This window comes from Alosa alosa, chromosome 7, assembly GCF_017589495.1.
Source record: "Alosa alosa isolate M-15738 ecotype Scorff River chromosome 7, AALO_Geno_1.1, whole genome shotgun sequence".
Lineage (NCBI taxonomy): Eukaryota > Metazoa > Chordata > Actinopteri > Clupeiformes > Clupeidae > Alosa > Alosa alosa.
This window is the reverse complement of record NC_063195.1, coordinates 7,254,345-7,275,049: the sequence shown is the minus strand read 5'-3', so window position 1 is coordinate 7,275,049 and position 20,705 is coordinate 7,254,345. Positions and strand designations below refer to the sequence as shown.

At 41.1% G+C, this 20,705-nt stretch overlaps 1 protein-coding gene and 1 long non-coding RNA gene across 2 annotated transcripts in view; one reads left to right on the top strand and one right to left on the bottom strand.

The window, feature by feature from the left end:
* Positions 1-318: 318 nt before the first annotated feature.
* Positions 319-20,705, bottom strand: part of LOC125297715 (flocculation protein FLO11-like) — a 46,748-nt gene continuing 26,361 nt past the window's right edge. Inside the window, exon 7 of the mRNA XM_048248168.1 lies at positions 319-397. Within this exon, the coding sequence (XP_048104125.1) occupies positions 319-397 (79 nt within the window). The remainder of the gene's footprint in view (positions 398-20,705) is intronic.
* On the top strand, positions 9,115-9,669 carry LOC125297442. Its single transcript, XR_007194028.1, has 3 exons — positions 9,115-9,285; positions 9,378-9,469; positions 9,582-9,669. It is a non-coding gene; the product is annotated as an uncharacterized LOC125297442 (long non-coding RNA).

The window sequence follows — 20,705 nt, the reverse complement described above, 5'->3', positions numbered from 1 at the left end:
GCAGGAACAACCTCCATCACCACATTAACTAATCACATTAATCACCCACACACACTCTTTCTACCTTCAAGGAGGGAACAACTCCATCACCACATTAACTCATTAAATTAATCATCACACACACAACACACACACACCCACACACACTCTTCTTACCTTCAAGCAGGGAACAACCTCCATCACCACATTAACTCATTAAATTAATCATCACATATACACACACACACACACACACACACACACACACACTTACCTTCAAGCAGGGAACAACCTCCATCACCACATTAACTAATCACATTAATCACACACACACACTCCTCACCTCCATGTTTCATGGCTGGTGTGTTGTTCCTCAGTGAGACTGGCAGCACCACCCTCCTCGGGAGCAAGTCTTATTCTAGAGAACAAGCAGAGAACAACCATCCCTCATTAACTTAATCACACACACACCAGTGTTTCTCATACATTGGCTTATTTGTGGTGGCCCACCACAATATCAACACTGACCACCACACAATGATTTTCTATCTTGTACTACTTGAATTGGATGATGCTATGTGCATTTTTGCACAGCCTTTCCTTGTGTCTCTGTCCCTCAACAAACCTGCATAACGTTTAAAAAAACATTACAAATCCTGTAAGGATTGTTGTTGGCATAGAAGACGACTGGCTAAACCGTGATTTATTCCTGTTAGCATCAGAACCACATTGCGCAAATTTGTTCAAAACTGTGAACACCCCCGTCACCTACTACCACAAATGCATGCGCACACACACACACACACACACACACACACACACACACACACACACACACACACACACACACACACACACACACACACACAGTGTGGGTATAGGCCAGCACATCTACACATCTAGTCCAAATGTGCAGGTTAACATGCAGTACCACAGTGACGCATGGTGATGGGTGATCACATTGATCAGGGATTCCTAATGTTACTTCCTACTTTGCCTAAACTTTGCAAGCAGACAATAAACAGCATCAGCAGTCAGGAAACAATGTAAGTAGTCTACATTTGCTGTAAATAAATGTACACATTCTTCCGACTGCATTGTAGGCGTTCCTACTACCGTTTACTTTTGAATTTCGAAACTAAAGAGAGGGAATGATGCTATAAACACTATTTTCCCTGAATACACACGCACAGCCACTGCATTACTCATGAGATCTTTTAAACAAACAGGAGTTTTATATAAAATACAAAAACTATTTCACCTGAATGATCTTCCCTCATGTGATTACTGCTGAAGTGTCTTGCTTCATGTCTCCTCTGCAGTCTCTCTCTCTCTCTATCTATCTGTGCGCATGTCGGAGTGAGTGGGCGGAGCTGAGCGTTTGAGTGAGTGTGACTGTTACGTTGTTCCACCTGTAGGGGGAGTAGAACAGTGCTTGTGCTGTTTTTGTGTTGTCTTCAGACGCGGCTCGTTCACTTGGGCAGGAGGGGCAGAGCCCTACTAAAGATTCATCCACTAGAAAAGTAGATCCACAAAATATTTTTTTTAAAATAAAATGTTGTTTGTTTATTATTGTAATCAGTGGCAAAGTACTCAATCATGTTACATTTGCAAAGACCTCATTGATCATATCCGTAGTTGTTGTAGGCCTACTGTAACGTTACATTTCATTTCTGGTAGGGCAGTGACGTCACTGCCCTGAAGAAATTGAACAGCGCCTGCTGTTTGTCTATGTAAATCTGTCGACCGATAATGGAACTGCAGCTAGAGCGCGGTTAGTAGAAGGTCGGGTGGGCAGATCATGCCACTGCCCACCCTATATGATGTCAGAACTTACTGCCTACTGTAGGTAGTAGCCTATGCCTACTGTATTAGTCCGCACAAAGTTTGTGAGGTCAGGCAGACAGTTGAAAAATGGCGAGTGAACAGCGTGTGTGCAATAGTGTGGAGTTTCTCTTAAAGAACTTATTCGAAAGACTTGAGTTTGTAGTTAACTTAGCTATCAAAAGACCTAGGACCTGATCAGCCCGACATTAACATCATATACCAACAAACAAAGGACAAGAGTCGGTCATTTAATCGGACATTTTCATGTTTGTGGTAGGCCATATGTCTGATAAGAAGCTCTGGTTGTCCTGAACGCAATAAAATGTTCTGTTTTCCATGCCTGCTTTTCCGATCTTCTGGGGGACAAGGGGATGTTTGGAGTAGGCTAGTGTAGGTGTGTATGACATGAAACATTTTTCAGAGAAGGCAAAAAACATGAGGCTAGGATCTGAGTTGTGCAAATTAGCCATGCTGGGGAAAGCTAATATTGCGGCACAACTCGATGAGGGCTACACTGTAAGTGCGAAATCGTGTACTAGTTTGTTCACTTGAGAGTGACAAAGATAAAGTAAGGCTGATTGCACAGACATTTGATGGGGCTAGTGTCATGAGGAGCATCTGGTGGAATGCGTAAGAAAGTGCAAGACCTGAACCTGGTGATGGAAAAGGCTGCGTCAGCAGCATCCTCAGTGCGTGTCTTCTCGGATTTTTATAGTTTCTCCGCTTTTTTCACAAGATCTCCGAAAAGATTTAAAAGCTTATTTTGGAGTGTTTCGAAATAATTGAAACATCTGGAGATTTTAATACAATCTCAGTTAGAGAGGCTAAAGGGTTTTCTCGAATGCTCTAAGATCCCGAGTTTTTATTCCTTAGACCTGTTCTAAGATCATGCCCCGTGTAGATGTGCTCTATGCACAGCTGCAGAAAAGAGCAATCGATGCAGTGGAGGCACACAAGGTTACAGACAAGTTTGTGGCCAACATGAGAACGATAGGCCTACGTGATGTCCTATGCCTTTGTGCAAAACATACCGGTGTCCAGGATAAGCGCAGGACCGCTTGTAACTTTGCGCAAATTGCCTATAAGTGTGTGACAAGTTACCGCCACCGACAGATTTCACTGGCCATTTGTCTGCCGCCATCCTATTTGATAATTCAAGCTTCGTCAAATTTTCCAAATCATTCCCCAAGGAGCTCTTGAAAAAAACTGCCCTTTTACGTGTATGTGTCACTTAATATTAATTTCTATACAAACCACGGTGGACACGCAAGCACTCATTCATACACACAGAATATTTACCTTTTTAATGAATAGCCTACTTTTAATTTACTCTTTAAAGTTGAGCTGGCTCTTGAACACAATAATTTCGTTACTTATAATTTCTTTTATGAGTAGGCTAGGCCTACATGACAATAAACAACTTAAACTTGACTATGAGAGCTGAGTGGTGTAAAGGCGCTGAAGCCTACACTTGGAGCTCTAGTGGAATTTTGATTTCGCAACGAATTCTCGGTTATTTGTTTCCCTCTTGAGTTTTTCCCCCAAAGTAGTTCTCCACTGATCTGAGCTAATGAGCTGATTAGCGGTACCTACATTGTAGCTTTTATTTGTCTGGAATCTCAACATTTTAAACTTCACTTCTTATGAATAAAATAACATTAAGTAGGCTAACATAGGTTAATAATGCATGAACAAAACGGTATTTTGACCGCAAGTGGTAACATTATGGAATTCCATTCCCCAGATTTCGCTCATAGCCTAGCCATAGAAAGAAAGAGTCGTAAAAATGAACAAAATCTCCGTGGACCGCCCTTGTGCGTCCAGCTGCCGGTGACCTGGAACTATGCCAATTTTTTTTTCTAAACTTGATCAACAGACTCTGCCCCGCCTATTTGTCAACCCAGGAGCCGCTACTGGTTGTCTCTGTAGGTAGCTGTGCGTGCGCTGATTCAGGGGGCTGGACCTCCTGCTATACAAGCCGCCTCCAATCCATCCTGTGCGCCTCTCCCATCCCCTCGCCGCACTTCCTCGTTACTGGGCGCTTTGTCGAGACGTGCTTTCGTCGGCACTTTGTTATTTGTGTTAACACTTATTTATAGAGTTAATCACATGACTTAATTTATTTAATTCATATTATATTTTATGGTACTTGCGTTGGCGTTGGCGGTGGCTTGGTGGCGGGTTGACACTTTTGTATTATAGGTTTAGTTAGAGTAGGCAAGGAAGACACCGGAAGACTCACAAACTTTTCTGTATTTTGTTTTCAAACGCGAGCAGAAAGTTAATACCATCTAAGTCAGTAAGTCCAAGGGTTTTCTTTTACATTTTTGTATTATTTTCACCGCCACGTTATTCTGTCTGTCTGGGAGCTTTACTTTATTAAATTTGTTAACTTTGCACTACGTCAACTCTATGGCTTTTCTTATGTTATGTTGAACCATTCTTTATGATTTATGGTCACGTAACAGTGACTGTTGGCCGCTGTGCCAGGAACAGTATTTTTCTATGTTTTTGCTATCTTTTCTATCTCTTTATTATTAACTTTTTTCGTTTCTTCTTTACAGTGTTAACCCTTTAGGTGCCAGAGTTTTTTTTTTGAAACGTTCGATTTTGACATCTTCATTTCAAAAGGCTATATCTTAAAAGTGATAAGAGATACAGACTTTCTGTAAATTAGAGAAATATTAAGGATGACCCAAAGTTTATGTAGGGATTAAATGTTTATATCTAATTTGCATATTATGACGTCATATGGTGGCGGCCATCTTGGATTATAGAATTTTCATGAAAAGTCGCATGTTTGAATGATAAAATGCACCACTTCTTTCCCCCCAAAATGTCCCTCACCTTCTGTATGCTATATTGCACAATACTGAATGCTCAGGTAAATACTAAGTAGTAAACAAACTATGTAAATCATTACTAATAAATGGCAGAAACAAACCAAATGCATGTAGCGGTAGGCGCCTTTTGCTGTAGAGATTTTCCATTTACTACATACAGTAGGCACTCTGATTCCATGTATGGGGCACATATATATTATTCAGATGAAACACAAACACAAGTAGACAAGACCTGTTTAGCTCAAAAGCTCACTTGCCACGGCAAGGCACAGATCAGGAGTGAGATGACGAGACAAGACAAGAGACAATGTTAGTATTTGTTTTCTTTTTGTTGTTTTTTTTTTTTTTTTTCTTATATGTCCTAAATGGTCAGGGAAATAGATAATCAACAGTGTAAATCATTACTAATAAATGGCTGACAATGGTTTTTTTTTTTTTGTAGCAGGCCTTTTGCTGTAGAAATAACGACTATCCATATCCTATCCATACAAGGCCGGCATTCCCATCATCTTGTGATAGACTATGCATGGCCTAATGGCTCTCCTGCCCAGTGTCACCACCTCTGCTCCTGTTGCGAGCAGCATGGCCAGATCTGCCTCGCGCTCGCATCGAGTGGAGAGAATTTGCGCAGCTCGGACTAGGCCTACTGTCATTCTCATTGCGACTCCCTACACTGCCTCTACGTTCCCCCCTAACTGTCCTATGAGCACTTCGACCTCGTCTAACATACCCCATTAGACAAAGGCTCCACCACGGTACTGTCGCCGCGATTGCGGAGGCACACGTTCAGAAGACAGAAGCTAGCGCTACATTAGGCTACCTCCAGCCTCGTTCGCCACACCACTAAAACCCTGCTAACTTCCCGATGAACACTCCGAACCTGTGAAACATTATTCCCACCAGTGACATTGGACAAACGATTCAACGTTTGTGCTTGGTGTAAGCTAAACTATGGAGTAAACTCTCACTTTGTCCAGCTGCATCATTGCAAGGCAGGGACGCATCTGAAGCCTCACTAAACGAATCACCGTCATTTTCTGAAGGCAGATATTCCCCTTCAGAATCAGTGTCCGCGAATAGAAGACCCAACACTTCATTTCGGGTAAACTTTTTTGATGCCATTAGACGATAATCTAATGCAAATACTCGCTGACGTTGACAATATCGCTCTGACAAAGTGGCTCACACCCACACTAGCTCTTGTATTTCACGCACTGATTCAATGCGCTGTAGCTAGAAGGTTTTGTTTAAAGCATGCCCTTTTTTGGACTCGGGGATGACGTATGACATGTCTGCCATCTAGTGGAGTGGAGGTCGAACGAAATATGACACCCTATTTGACTAAATCGGCCATTTTATTCAGTACCGCATCTTGTCGACTAAAGTCGACCGTGGCGCCTAGAGGGTTAAGGGTTGGTTCTGTTTGGGTTGGTATAAGTAACACTGGCGTGGGGTTTTGTTGTTGGTGTTGTTACTTGCTTTACCTGGGTGTCTGCTTCCTGTGTTTGGTTGCAGCCGCCCTAGATATGGAGAGTTTCGGAAAACTTACGCGGCGTCATGCTGTTAAAATAGCATCGAATGCCAGTGTAGAGGATTGTAGTTTAGCAGCAGGAGAAGTTGTAGGGCATGACAATATTCTGTCAGCTGGCGTGCTGTTGTCCAATCTGGCTGAACTACGTCAGAGAGCAGTCAGTTTTTACTAAGAGCTATATAAGAGTGAGAGCTCAGATATTCAGGTGGATGACCAGTCACTGAGAATCTACCCCAGGTGGCCGAAGAGGCGAATGCAGTCCTTGGAAGGGCTTTGACCCTAGAGGAGCTGCAGAGAGCCCTCCAGAGTATGGAGTGTGAAAAGGCACCAGGTTTAGATGGTCTACCCGTGGACTTTTATAAGTACTTTTGGTCAGAAGTGAGTGAGGATGTGCTGACTGTTCTCAGTGACAGTCTTGCCAGGAGGCGGTTGCCACTGAGCTGCCGAAGGGCAATACTCACTTAGCGCCCCAAAAAAGGGGACTTGAATGACATAAAATCATGAAGACCTGTGTCAATCCTCTGTACTGAATATAAATTCAGTAAAGCTCTCTAAAGCGTTAGCTAGTAGATTGAGTGAAGTTGTGGAGCAGGTTGTCCATCCTCACCAGACATACTGTGTGCCGGGTAGGTTGATTCAAAACAACATTTCATTGATCAGGGACATATTTGATGTAGGTAAACTGTTTAACCTGGAATTCGGCTTAGTATCCATTGATCAAGAAAAAGCTTTTGACCGTGTCGAGCACAATTATTTGTGGAGTGCTCTGGCAGCCTTTGGTTTTTGGAGTTCGGTGCTGTGACATTGAGAGTATTTTAAAGGTTAATGGTGCTCCTTTTAAAGTTCACAGAGGGGTCAGACATGGTTGTGCCTTATCCGGTATGTTGTACACTCTGGCAATTGAACCCCACTTGTTGAAGCTGAGGAAAGAACTGGTGGGGGTGAGAATTCCAGCATGTGAAAGTGTTTTTAAACTGTCAGCTTATGCAGATGATGTTGCAGTACTTGTAAATGGTCAAAGAGACATAAACATGGTGTTAAAGATTTTTGATGATTTTAATGTGGTTTCCTCAGCAAGAGTAAAATGGTCAAAAAGTTTAGCTATGCTGGTCGGGACATGGTTAAATGGGGAGCCAAGTCTTCCAGCTGGCTTACATTGGGCCAGGAGTGGTTTTAAATATCTTGTGTTTTTTTAGGGAATGAAATGTTTATTCAAAAGAACTTTGATGGGGCTGTTGAGAAAGTTAAGGATCACCTTGATAAAATGGAAATTCCTTTTAAATAAGATATCCTACAAGGGGCGTGTTCTTATTATCAATAATTTGGTGGCATCAATTTGGTGGCATCAGTTGTCTTGTGTGGACCCTCCAGCACAGTTGCTGTCAAGGATCCAGTCAATCCTAGTGGACTTCTTCTGGGATAAACTTCACTGGGTTCCACAGAGCATCTTATACCTACCTAAAGAGGAAGGTGGACATGGACTTGTGCACCTACAAAGTAGGACAGCTGCCTTTCGGTTGCAGTTTGTCCAGCGTCTTCTCATGGGGCCTCTGGATTCCAGCTGGAAATCTGTGGTGGGTGCCATTTTACAGACTTTTGATGGACTGGAGCTGGACAGAACTTTGTTTTGGATGGATCCAAAAAGATTGAACGTCAACAAACTCCCTGGGTTTTATCGTAATTTGTTTAAAGTTTGGTCCCTTTTAACAGTGCAACATCTATGGTTCTGTTTTAGATATGTCCCTTAAAAGTCTCTTCCCGCAATCACACATAGCCTTCTTAGGTCTGGAGTCATTACTATGGAGGGTTTACTCAAGTTAGCAGGACCAGATCTTGTTAACGCTGAACAAGTTGCCAGTCAACTGGGGATGAGATCTATTCGAATAGTAGCTCAGCTCCTTGAGAAATGGCGGGCCTCAACAAGAGAACAATTGCAGATGGCGGACTACTTCAGAGGGCTGTGCAGTTCAGACTGTAATGATCCTTTTCCCAATCTTTCAATTTGACAGGTTGTACTGGTTCTTACTTGCATTTTGAACAATTGTCTCTTTTGGGTCAGAAGCAGCTACTGGCAAGTGTTTATATAAACTGTGTGTGAAGTCTTTTAACAAAAAAAAGTCTCTGGACAAGAGGGTGAAAACACCCTGGTGTACTGTTTTACAAATGGGGGAAGATGTTCGACCCCAGTGGAGGGCACTATACAAGTCACCCTTAGCCAAAAAAAATTACAATGGGGATTTACAATGGAGGATTCTGCATGGAGCAATTGCAGTTAATGCCTTTGTTACAGTGTTGAATCCTGTTGTAGGTCAAGAGTGCCCATTTTGTTTTGTGAGAGAGACTTTTCATGCTTTCATGCAGTGTGTAAGGCTAAGACCATTATTTGTGGTTCTACAGTCAATCTAAATATGTGCGGAAACATCGTTTCAAATGTCAGCTGATAAACTTTCTCCTAAGTCAAGCAAAAATGGCAATCTATGTTAGTCGTAGAAACAAAATTGAGCAAACTTCTAGTGACGACATAGTAATGGGGTCATTCCACGTCAGTTCAACCAGGGCCCACGCACTTAGGTCTCAAAAGATTCTGAAAAAATTACCAGGTGTACCTATGTTACCCAGGAGACACTGTAAAATTACTCTAATGTAAGATCAATACTTTCCAAGATACAGCCAGTTTTACAGGGGGAGGGGGGTCTCAACCTGCGTAACAGTGATCATGTAAACACTTTGTGGCAAGAATGTTGTAAAAAAACATGTCTTGTTTATTTGTTTTTGTTTAAATATACCTGTTGTTTATTCGTTTTTGTTTAATTTCAATTCATATGTATCATTTATATTTGACTTAATTCCATTGGTACAGTAGCCTACATAAGACATTTTACAAGGTGCATTCTAAGGCTTTGGCTGCACGCTTGTTATTGTCTCTACGGCAACGGCATTATTTAGAATGCATTTACTTTTAAAGGAACTAGGCTACAGTAAAGTCTTGGATACGGTGCTACTTTGTAGCTTAGGAATAGTAACTCTTATGGAGAACAAGGCTACTTGTATAGCTCTCACGGTGCTACATTGTAGCTTAAGGACACGACTCTTACGGAGAACAAGGTTTTTAAATACTTTTCTTTCTTTTTATCCTTCTTTTAATATATCGTGTTAAATTATATTGTTTGTTCTTAATTAATATCATTGTATTATAGGCTTATCATATAGCTCTTACGGTGCTACTTTGTAGCTTAAAGAAGTGGATTCTTAAGGATAAATCTTAGCACTCAGCTGGAACGGGAACAAGGTGGCTAGATACTATTCTTTCTTTTTATTCATTGTACTGTAACCTAACATATTGCTGTTATGTTTGTCATGTTAAGTTCTTATTGTATGTTATTATATTATATTGTACATAGCTCTTACGGTGGTCTCAGGACTTTCACAAAGAAATAAAGAAACCATCAGTACGCTACAACTGTCCGGCTGGGGTTTGCTACAAATGTAATAAAGGGTTTTTGAAATTCAAAAAAATTCAATTCTCTCTCTCTCTCACTCACTCATGTGATTACAAGTGATTTACTTCCTCTGCAGTCGCACTCTCTCACTTTCACCTGTTGATGGATTTCTGTGTTTTGCGTGTGAGTTTATGATGCGAGTTTTCTGTTTATCAGACACACACACAAAACGTCCATCGCCACATTAACTCAATACATTAATCATCACAGACACACACACCCACACAAAACCTCCATCGCCACATTAACTCAATACATTAATCATCACACTCACTCACACATCTAAAATCATCTCACTGTCCAAATTCCATCTGGTTTTAATCACACTAATTTTGTGGTATGCTAGCATTTGTTTACCCACCAAAGTGGCTGTGTGTGTGTGTTCACCCGTGTGTTCACCCACATGTGGTGGATGTGTGTGTGTGTCTGATAAGACAGACACGCACACAGATCAGCAATCATCTCACTGTCCAACACATTCCTCTAGTCCATGAGCCACAGGCCCAAAAAGGGGTGTGTCACTACCACTTGGGGGGAGCAAATTCTCACAATATTTTTCTGAAAGCTACATATCTCTGGAGTATAAAATGGTATGATAGCAAGTTGGATCTTGTAGCTTTGTGGCTGTAGATTTGAATAAAGGTAATTCCGCCTATTGGCTTTTTTTTGTTAAACCACTCATAAGAGCCCAGAAAATAATCCAAACCTCATTATTCCTGATGCATATGTGGTGTTTGATGTTGGCATAGATATTTTGAATCATTATGTGATTTTGCCCTTCATTTTGGTTGATAAAATTCAAGATTTATGTGTAATAATGAGCAAATCTACGTTTTCAGAGACACAACGTGTTGCAGCACTAATTGAAATGCCCACTACCTCATTAATCAATGTATTTATACCTTCCTACCACCCAACAGAGACTTGAAATACAAATGATTACATAGGTCTGCATTGCTATACTATTTACTATTTTTACTATTCGGAAACACCCCAAAATTCAGTAAATTAGTATTTTATTGAAACTACCCATAAGAGATATTCCAAGAGATCAAAACATCATGATTACCAATCACATATTACCTTTACATTCAAGGAATACCATATGAAAATTGTTCACATCACCACATGTACCCAGCTTAACATAAATATTATAATTTTATAATGTCCAGGGCACATGAAATACATACAGTAATTTCCTGTGTATTAGCCACATTGTGTATAAGCCACAGGACAGTGTTTTATGCAAGTTAAAAGAAACAAAACCATATACCATATTAACTGCCCCCGTGTATTAACCTCATAGCTGAAGAAATTTTGCAAAATCAATGTATAAGTTGCAGCTAATAGTTGGAAAATGATGGTAATTGCATCACAGGTGCTAAAATGATCTACATTATACATTTCAGTTGTACTTTTGACTAGTAAGAATGTGGGAATGAGATGTAGAGGAACTGGTTGGTGAAAATATTCATACTTTACACATTGTTATCATTATGTACAATTATTATTATTATTATCATACTTAAAATTGTCCTTCATCTGATGTTAAAATCATTTCCATTGAAAAGAAATAATAACTATTTTCCAAGACTTGATCTACAAGTACATACATTTACAACAGTTTTAAAAATTCTACACAGTTAGATCTGATGAGACAGAAACTGAAATTGGATCAATCCATTTTCAGAGGAACATGAGTTCACAGCAGGCAAAGCAACAAGAGGTTAGGGATGATCTGATTCAGGCTCATACTATAGGCAAAGATCATGACATAGAGGCTGGAGTCAGATACACAAATTCCATGATACATTGACAAAGCAAAAATTAAAGACATTTACGAGCATGAGTCAAAAAAGAAAACACAGGCACATGGCAAGACCATCATGTTAAAGACTGGACATGAGAGAAGTCTTTTGTCACCCTCTTGGACCTTAACCATGGTCATTGGCGACACCTGAGGGGACCAATGAAAACCTCTAAAGCAGCACTTGCAAAGCATTTGCAGAAACTTGCATCACTATCAGATAATCTTCCAGATGAATATAATACAGCAACAATCATTGATGGAATGTCTCTGGTCCAGAAGGTCAATAACAATGTCTCAACTTATGCAGACATTGCTGCTGCTATTCATAGCATGATCCGTAAAGAGGCAAAGCAGAGGCAGATCATTTTTTAGATTAAATTAGATTAGATTTAACTTTATTGTCATTGTGCAGAGAACAAGTACAGAGACAATGAAATGCAGTTTGCGTTTAACCAGAAGTGCAAAAAAGCAGAAAAGTGCAATGTGATGTACACAGTATAGGCAAGTGGTGCATAGACAGGACAAGAAATATAGTGCAGTGTAGACAGTATACAGTTGTTTTGCAGAAGGTGGTTTAGAGTAGCATAAATTAAATATAAATATGTGCAGTGTATTAGCAGTTACCTTATAAGAGCAGAATAAATATGGCTATGTACTGTAATATGAACAATGTATGAACAACATGTACAGGTATGTGCAATGTAGTGGCGGTACCATTATAGTAGTAGTAAGAACAATATAGATATATGCAGTGTATTAACAGAATATATTACAGAAAGACTGAATAAATATGGATATTTAGTATGAACCATATAGACAGATATGTACAGTATGTACAACTATGTGCAGTGTGGTAACAGTACCATTGTAGTGCAGAAACAGTAACATTACAATAGTATTAATAATAAGTGTATGTGCAGGATGAAAAGCAGTAGAATATGGCTATGTACAGTATAAGTGTAATTACAGTATGTACATTTGTAAATAAATAGATGGATGAAATAGATGGGTGGGATAGGCTAGTGCAGTTGTGGGGGGGAGCTAGGGGATGTCCGCCTCCTTGTTGTCCCTGTCAAGGTTGCCATGGTCGTGGACACCTCAACAGGCACAGGCAAGGAGGCATCAGGCGGGGCAGGGGTGATGGGGGCTTAGTTCTTTGGATGTCACCGGGATGCAGAGCTAGAGTTCAGTAGGGTGACAGCCGCAGGAAAGAAGCTTCCTCTGAACCTGCTGGTTCGGATGTGGAGAGACCTGTAACGCCTCCCGGAGGGGAGTGGGGTGAACAGTCTGTGGTTGGGGTGAGAACAGTCTTTGATGATGCGCGCCTTACGCAAGCATCGCTTGCCCTGGATGTCCTCGATGGAGGGGAGTGAGGAACCGGTGATGTTTTCACCACCCTCTGCAGTGCTTTCCGGTCATGGGTTGCCATACCAAACTGTGACACTAGGGGTCGACCAATTATCGGCCTGGCCGATTATTATGGCCGATATTTAGCATTTTTATAATAATCGGTATCGGTCATTTTTTCCACCGATAAGCCGATATTGAAATGGATAAAGAATAAAACGCGCTATTTTGTCTGTAAAGCGTCTCTCACTCCCTGCATTTGCTACTCTGTGGTCAAGAGCATTGTCCCGCCCACTACACCGTCTGATTTGTTAGTTAGCACGAATGCAGCCAATCAGGATCGAAGACTGAACACAGACAAAGTTTAGGATTCTCACTGAGGCAGACTGGGCTTCAGCTGTAGCCCTCACGGAGCTATTTTTCGAAGGTAAGGAAGGTAGCCTACATTGCTGAAGTTGCAGTGAATCACAATCATCTACACTGAAGTTACAAAAACACCACTTTGTAAGCTATTGTCTCTTTGATCCCACTTCCTTCATTTAGTGAATTCCCGATTGATGCACGTTACTGATGCTGTTTTAGTTAGCCCACAAACTCGGGTGCTGCGCGTCGAGAGTTCTCTGCCTCCACCTTGTTCGTTAATTGTGAATAACGGGACACCTCGGCAGACATAGTACAGACCTAAGTCCTAAATTATGCGATAGCGAACGTCTGATTGCTCCTTTTTGAAACGGACTGTCAGAAAAAACTACATGCACCCAGGGCCAACCGTAATTTAACCCGACCTGAACAAAATCGCGTCATGAGCTGGCTATTAACGTGCCTTTTAGGCTCTCAAAAGTGTAGCTTATAGCCTACACATGGACACAAATTGCATGCTTAAATAGCCTAAGAACTATTTTAAAACTGTTTTGTTAAACTATTCAACCGTAACACTTGCCATCACGCGTGCACCTCTTCCTCTCCCTCTCTCGTGCACACAAACACACGATGGCAAAGCATCCTCTTTGTGACAGGTCCAACAAGCACATAGCCCATTGTGCAGGCCTACTCTATGAAAATAATTGCTATCACTCAGCTCTTGGATTAACATTATACACAGGATTTACATTTGCAAAGTGATGCAAGTTGATAGACAATTGTGTATCAAAAGAAGAAAGAAAAGTTTGCATAATTAAACAATTTTTAATTAAATTTTTGCAGCATATAGCCTTTACTATCTACCCCCCTTTTTGACAACTGACATATCGGTTTTCGGCCTCCTGTTTTGGTAATAATTGATATCGGTATCGGCCCTGAAAAAACCATATCGTTCGATCCCTATGTGACACAGTTGGTGAGGATGCTTTCGATGTTGCAGCGGTAGACGTTCACCAGGATCTGAGGAGACAGATGGACCTCAGAAAGAAGAGACGCTGGTGAGCCTTTTTGATCAGGGTAGAGGTGTTGAGGGTCCAAGAGAGGTCTTCAGAGATGTGGACACCCAGAAACCTGAAGCTGGTGACATGCTCCACCTCAGTCCTGTTGATGAGAATGGGTGTGTGTGTGCTAGCTTTCTTAAGTCCACAATGAGCTCTTTGGTCTTCTTGGTGTTGAGAGCCAGGTTGTTATCAGTGCACCACGATGTTAGGTGCTGGACCTCCTCCCTGTAGGCCGTCTCATCGCTATTGCTGATGAGACCAATCACCGTAGTGTCATCTGCAAACTTGACATTGACTTGTTAGAGCCATGTACAGGTGTGCAGTCGAAGGTGAAGAGGGAGTAGAGGAGAGGGCTCAGCACACATCCCTGTGGTACACTGGTGTTCGATGGTTGAGGAGGTGTGATTATCTAACCTAACAGACTGAGGTCTGTTGGTTAGGAAGTCCAGAATCCATAAGTTTGGTTTTCTTTTATCACATACACCAACCAAAGATGGTTTTCTTTACCTTGACATGTTTCGACGTATACTTCCGTCTTCATCAGAAAGTCACACGGTGGAGTAGTGTGACGCGTTTTTATCAGCTGATGTTGTTACGGAGGTCCTCCTGCATGCCAGAGTCATTAAGCAGAACAACCGATACCACCGCTGGATAAAGGAGGCGATTGAAATAAGAAAGCCGAGTCCAAAGACGATGAACAGAGATGAGGGAGCATATATGCGCTCCCATACCTGGAGTGCCGTCCTGGGGGGCGGCTGACTGACAGCAGGTGTGGTCCACCTGTCAAAAAACTGACAGGTGGATCATACCTCCGTAACATCAGCTGATAAAAATGTGTCACACTACTCCACCGTGTGACCTTCTGATGAAGATGGAAGTATACGTCGAAACATGTCAAGGTAAAGAAAAAACATCTACCAATATATGTGTATGTGATAAAAATAAAAAACAAACTTATTTATCTCAAGTGTAGACACAATGAATGCAATACAAGTAGTCCAGAATCCAGTTAAAGAGGGAGGTATTGATGCCCAGTTCACTGAGTTTGGTGATCAGTTTGGAGGGGATGATGGTGTTGAACGCTGAGCTGAAGTCAATGAACAGCATTCTTACATAGGTGTTGCTATTGTCAAGGTGGGACAGGGCAGAGTGAAGTGCCATAGAGATGGCATCCTCTGTGCTCCTGTTCTGACGATGAATTCAATGAATAGATTAAAAGATCCTTTGTACTCGTTTCAGCTACAATTTAAAAAACATTTCAAGTCAAGTCAAGTCAGTTTTATTTAGTATAGCGCATTTAACATGCACAAAGTGCAACCCAAAGCTCTACATACAACACATTGACAAAAAACAAAAGACAATAAGACAAAAATGCCAGACGGAGCGGCTTAGTCGCCAGCGTTGACACCAAATGACAAAAACATTTTTTAAAAAAACAAACACAAAAAATGCGGACAAAAGATGCGGACGGCAGCGTTGACACCACATGACAAAAACATTTTTAAAAAAATAACAAACACAAAAGATGCCGGACCGTGACACACTAAGACATACAAGACAGACAACACAGAAAATTGAAAATAAATAAATAAAATAATAATAATCATGTTAAAATTAGTCCAATTTCCAACCGGCTGAAAAAGTCCAAGGGCAATGATGACCCGCGTGAAACTGCCAATACAAGACCAACAAAGATCTTTCACTGACCAACTCAGATTTAGCACTACTGGCAGTCTGGAGAGCAGAGCACCGGAAGAACAACAGTCTGAAGTCATGATGGGCGATCTTCCTGCTGATCAGCAGCTTCGGTGGCTTTAGCAAGACGTTTGTTGCTTCTCCCCCGACGCCGCCATCAGAGCTCCCCGTCAGCACTCAATCCAGACTGCAGGCACCCAGCGTCAGAGGCTATACGTTAATGTTAACGTTATGGCAGCTCGCAGGTCAGCCGCAGCTCGGTGGTCGTGGCTGCTGCAGATCTCTCGCAGAGTAGGCCCATTGCCCTGAGCAATCTTTCCATCCAGACGAGTCCAGGATGTGCAGCGTCAGATGGAAGAGGGACGGCTAGCTTCTAGTCAAGGCAAGCTCATCAACCCAGTCGAATAGAAACTAACGTTACCGTTAGTTATCAGCCAGAAAAAAGGACCAAGAATAACACAAAAACTATCGAAAGTAACGTAAATAAAAGGTGAAAACATTTAACTTGACAAATAAATACAAAAAAAATAACAGAACATTACATAAAATTACGAACATTACATAAAAACAAACAAAAACATGATGCCAGACGGAGCGGCACGTCTCGCCAGCGTCCCCGTAACCTAGCAACGTATGCATTTGTACTGCAGACCTATGTATGTCATCATTTAATTTCAACTCGCAATTGAAAGTAAGGAAGGTAGAATAGTAATGATCAATAAGATCTGCATTTAGGTATTGCCATAACATGTTGCTCTGAAAACTCAAATTAGCTTTTTTTTGCACATAAATCTTGAATTTTATCAACCAAAATGGAGAGCAAAATCACATAATGAGTCAAAATATGTATGCCAACATCAAACACCACATATGCATCAGGAATAATGAGGTTTGGATTATTTTCTGGGCTCTTATGAGTGTTTTAACAAAAAAAGCCAATAGGCGGAATTTCCTTTTTTTTTTCAAATCAGAGGTCAACTTTGAAGGCCTGTACAGCCACAAAGCTACAAGATCCAACTTGCTATCATACCATTTTATACTCCAGAGATATGTAGCTTTCAGGAAAATATAGTGAGAATTTGCCCCCCCAAGTGGTAGTGACGACCCCCTGTGGCTCATGGACTACTCCATCTGATTTTAATATGTGTGTGAGTGTGTGTGTGTGTGTGTCAGTGGGTGGGAGTAAGTCACACATGTGCAAGTCACAAGCAAGTCTAAAGTCTTAACTTCAAGTCTTAAGCAAGTCCAAGTCATTTTTTGTGACAGTCAAGCAAGTCAACTCAAGTCATAGCTTGGGTCAAGCAAGTCAAGTCAAGTCCCACATTTTTATTTTAAAATAAGCTACAATAGGCTAGTTATGAACTGCTAGAATTTTATTTGTAACAAACTCAAACTCAAAAATTAATTTAAGCCACATAGGCCCTACATCTGAACAGTTTATAGAATAAGATGAAATGTATTTGAATAAAAATAAATGTATTTCAAGTAAACCTATGATAAAATAGCCTATTATTGTTTCAATATGCCTTAAATATTAGGTAAGCTACATCAAATCATGAAAATATAATCAAACAGTTCAAGTTACACCTGTCCTGACCGGTCACATCTCCAGGGACTCAATAATGTTGAAAAAGTGAACTAATCAATCAATCAAACGCTGCCACCGACGTCACTGCCAACCTTTGACAAGCGCAATGGGTTTTAGGAGGGTTTAGGACCATCAATGCTATATCATATTATACAGCCTAACATGTGAAGTAAGCTACTTTTCTATGCTGATTGCTGGCAGTTCGCTAGGCCTATTTACTGTTGTTAGCCTACTACTAGGCTGTAATGTATGGAACAGGGACATGTTTAAGAGGGAGGGAGAAAGAGAGGCGCTTTACTTTAGGTTACATTGGCAACATTTTCACTAGCATATCAAGATTAAACTTAGACAAGAAAATGTTTCAGTTTGCCATTTCATACATTTTAACCTAATATGGCGTTAACTAAAAAGCATAATAGATTCAAAGCCAACTCTTAACATGCCTCAAATTTGACAATAGGTTTCTAACACAACTAACTTCTGACGGATGAAAATTGCTCATGTGATTACAAGTGATTTGCTTCCTCTCCAGTCGCACTCTTCACCTGTTGATGGATTTCTGTGTTTTACGTGTGAGTTAATGTAACTGAATATATTAATCATCACAGACACACACACACACAAGATCAGCCATCTCACTGTCCAACACACTCCTCCATCTGGTTTTAATCTGACTATTTGTGGTATGCTAGCTCTATTTATTATGACCGCCCGGCTACTTGCCGGGCGGTCATATAGGTTTAGTCAGATTTTGTTTTTTTTTTTTTTCGTGATGCCCAAATTTCCGTCCAATGATTCCCGGACACTGAAAAGACCGGGGGTACCACGAAACTTGGTGGGCATGTAACCCCACATGGATAGCATGGAACCATCGTTTTTCGTTTTGATCTGTAGCCCCCGCTGGACTGGACCCCCGAAAGGAGGGTAGGGCAGACAGTTTTCTGTGAATATCTCGAAAACAGTAGGGTTTAGGAGGACCATTTTTTTTTGTATGTTGATCTCAAGGGGCCATGTCAACCCATTCCATAACCACTCATTTCATGTATAGCCACCTAGTTAAACACAAAAAAGTAAAAATGAGGTGTTGTAATTGAAGGTATCTGTGACCTAACATAGTCAAAACTGCACCGAAATTGGAAGTGTAGGATCATTATGACACCCTCTGTATGCACGCCAAGTTTTGTGGAATTCCGCTCATGGGGGCCACACAATAAATGAATTTATGTTACTATACACCAACTGGCCTGTAGGTGGCGGGAGACAGTTTTCTGTGAATATCTCGAGAACCGTGGGGCCTAGGAGGTCCACCTTTTTATGTATGTTGGTCTTAAGGGGCATGTCAACCCATCCCATTACCACTTATTTCATGTATAGCCCACCTAGTTAAAAATTAAAAGCAAAAATTAGGTGTTTTCATCACAATATCTCTGGCTGACAAGGTCAAAACTGCACGAAATGAAAAGTGTAGGATCATTATGACACCCTCCGAATGCATGCCAAGTTTTGTGTACTTTCGTTCATGGGAGGCCTTACAATAAAATAATTTATGTGTACATTTAGTGACGTACACCAACAAGGATTCCCGGGACATTGTAAGACCGGGGTACACAAAATTTGGTGGGCATGTACCCCCACATGGATAGCATGGAACCGTCATTTTTCGTTTTGATCTGTAGCCCCCCCGCTGGACAGGACCCCCCGAAAGGTGGGTAGGGCAGACACAGTTCTCTGCGAATATCTTGAGAACTGTAGGGCCTAGGATGACAATTTTTTTCCGTATGTTTGCCTCCAGGGGTCATGTTAACCCATTCCATGTGCACACATGTGCATAAACAGATACACACGCACACACATACATTTACAGTAATCATAATGTATGACACATACTCACACAGTAGACATATGTAATATGCGCATGCACATGCACAAACACACATACGAGGCAAACACACAAAAGCAAACATACACACACACACACACACACACACACACACATAAACATAAACTTGTACACGCACACATGCACACAAATTCAAGAATTTTTCCGTCATCTGCTTCCTGAATTTTTGGTCATTGATACCCGGACACCGAACCACCGGGGTACATGAAATTTGGTGGGTATGTAGCCCCACTAGACTTTTACGGAAAAATTTCATTTCGTCCCCGGGGACCACCAGCCCTCCCCGAACCGCAAAAAAACAGTTTTTCCTAAATAACTACCTGAACCGTGGCACAGAGGATGAAGAATATTTTATGGTATGTTGGTCTCAAGGGCCCACATCAACCTGGCTCATAATCACTCATTTGTGATTTGCACCCCCACCCCCCGGTAAAAAATAAAAAAAATGCAATATTATTCTGCTTCAATCGCCCATATCTTCAGTTAAGATGTTCAGAACTGCACCAAATTTATGTGTATGATTGACCTGGCATTCTCCAGGGGTATGCCAAGTTTAAGTAGAATTTCATCCATGGAGGGGTCTAAAAATTAGGTTATGTGTACATTTAGTGACTGTACACTCATTGGCCTGTAAATGGCGGTGCACACATATACACATGCACACACACAGGCACCCACATACTATCGGTATTAGAACGGCCCGATACATAATTACAAATTCAGTAGGATTAAAGAAAGCCAAAATAAATATTCATCATCATCATGGCTATATTTTTCAGTATTGGGCGAAGTAGTCATTTGTCCACTAGATGGGCGCATCGTTGCAGTGAGAGCGTAATTTTGTTGGAAGTTAAAAGTGGGTTGGAAAAAACAACGGCGCTTCATACAAGGACTGTAATTTACCGCCATAAACATCTAATAAGGATAGGGCGATGTTCACATGAAGTGTAATTCCCATTTCTTCTTGAAGCCAAAATAAATCTGAGGATGTTTATCGGACATGCTTGGTTTTACTGCAGGTAATGTTAATCTTGTAATATCAATAAGGACCTAGGTAATGTTACCAAGTAGCGTTGGTTGAGTGATGGAGGCATTTGATTTATTGCATTTGTAGAAAACTATAAATCGCGGTTATACCAAGCAAATGTATAGCAGCACTGTTTGTATCTTTTCGACTGTCATTTTATTGCACGTGCTACAAAATCATTCTGTGCAATGGAAGATTTACCAACGTTACAATCGGTCTGATACAGTTTTGCCTATA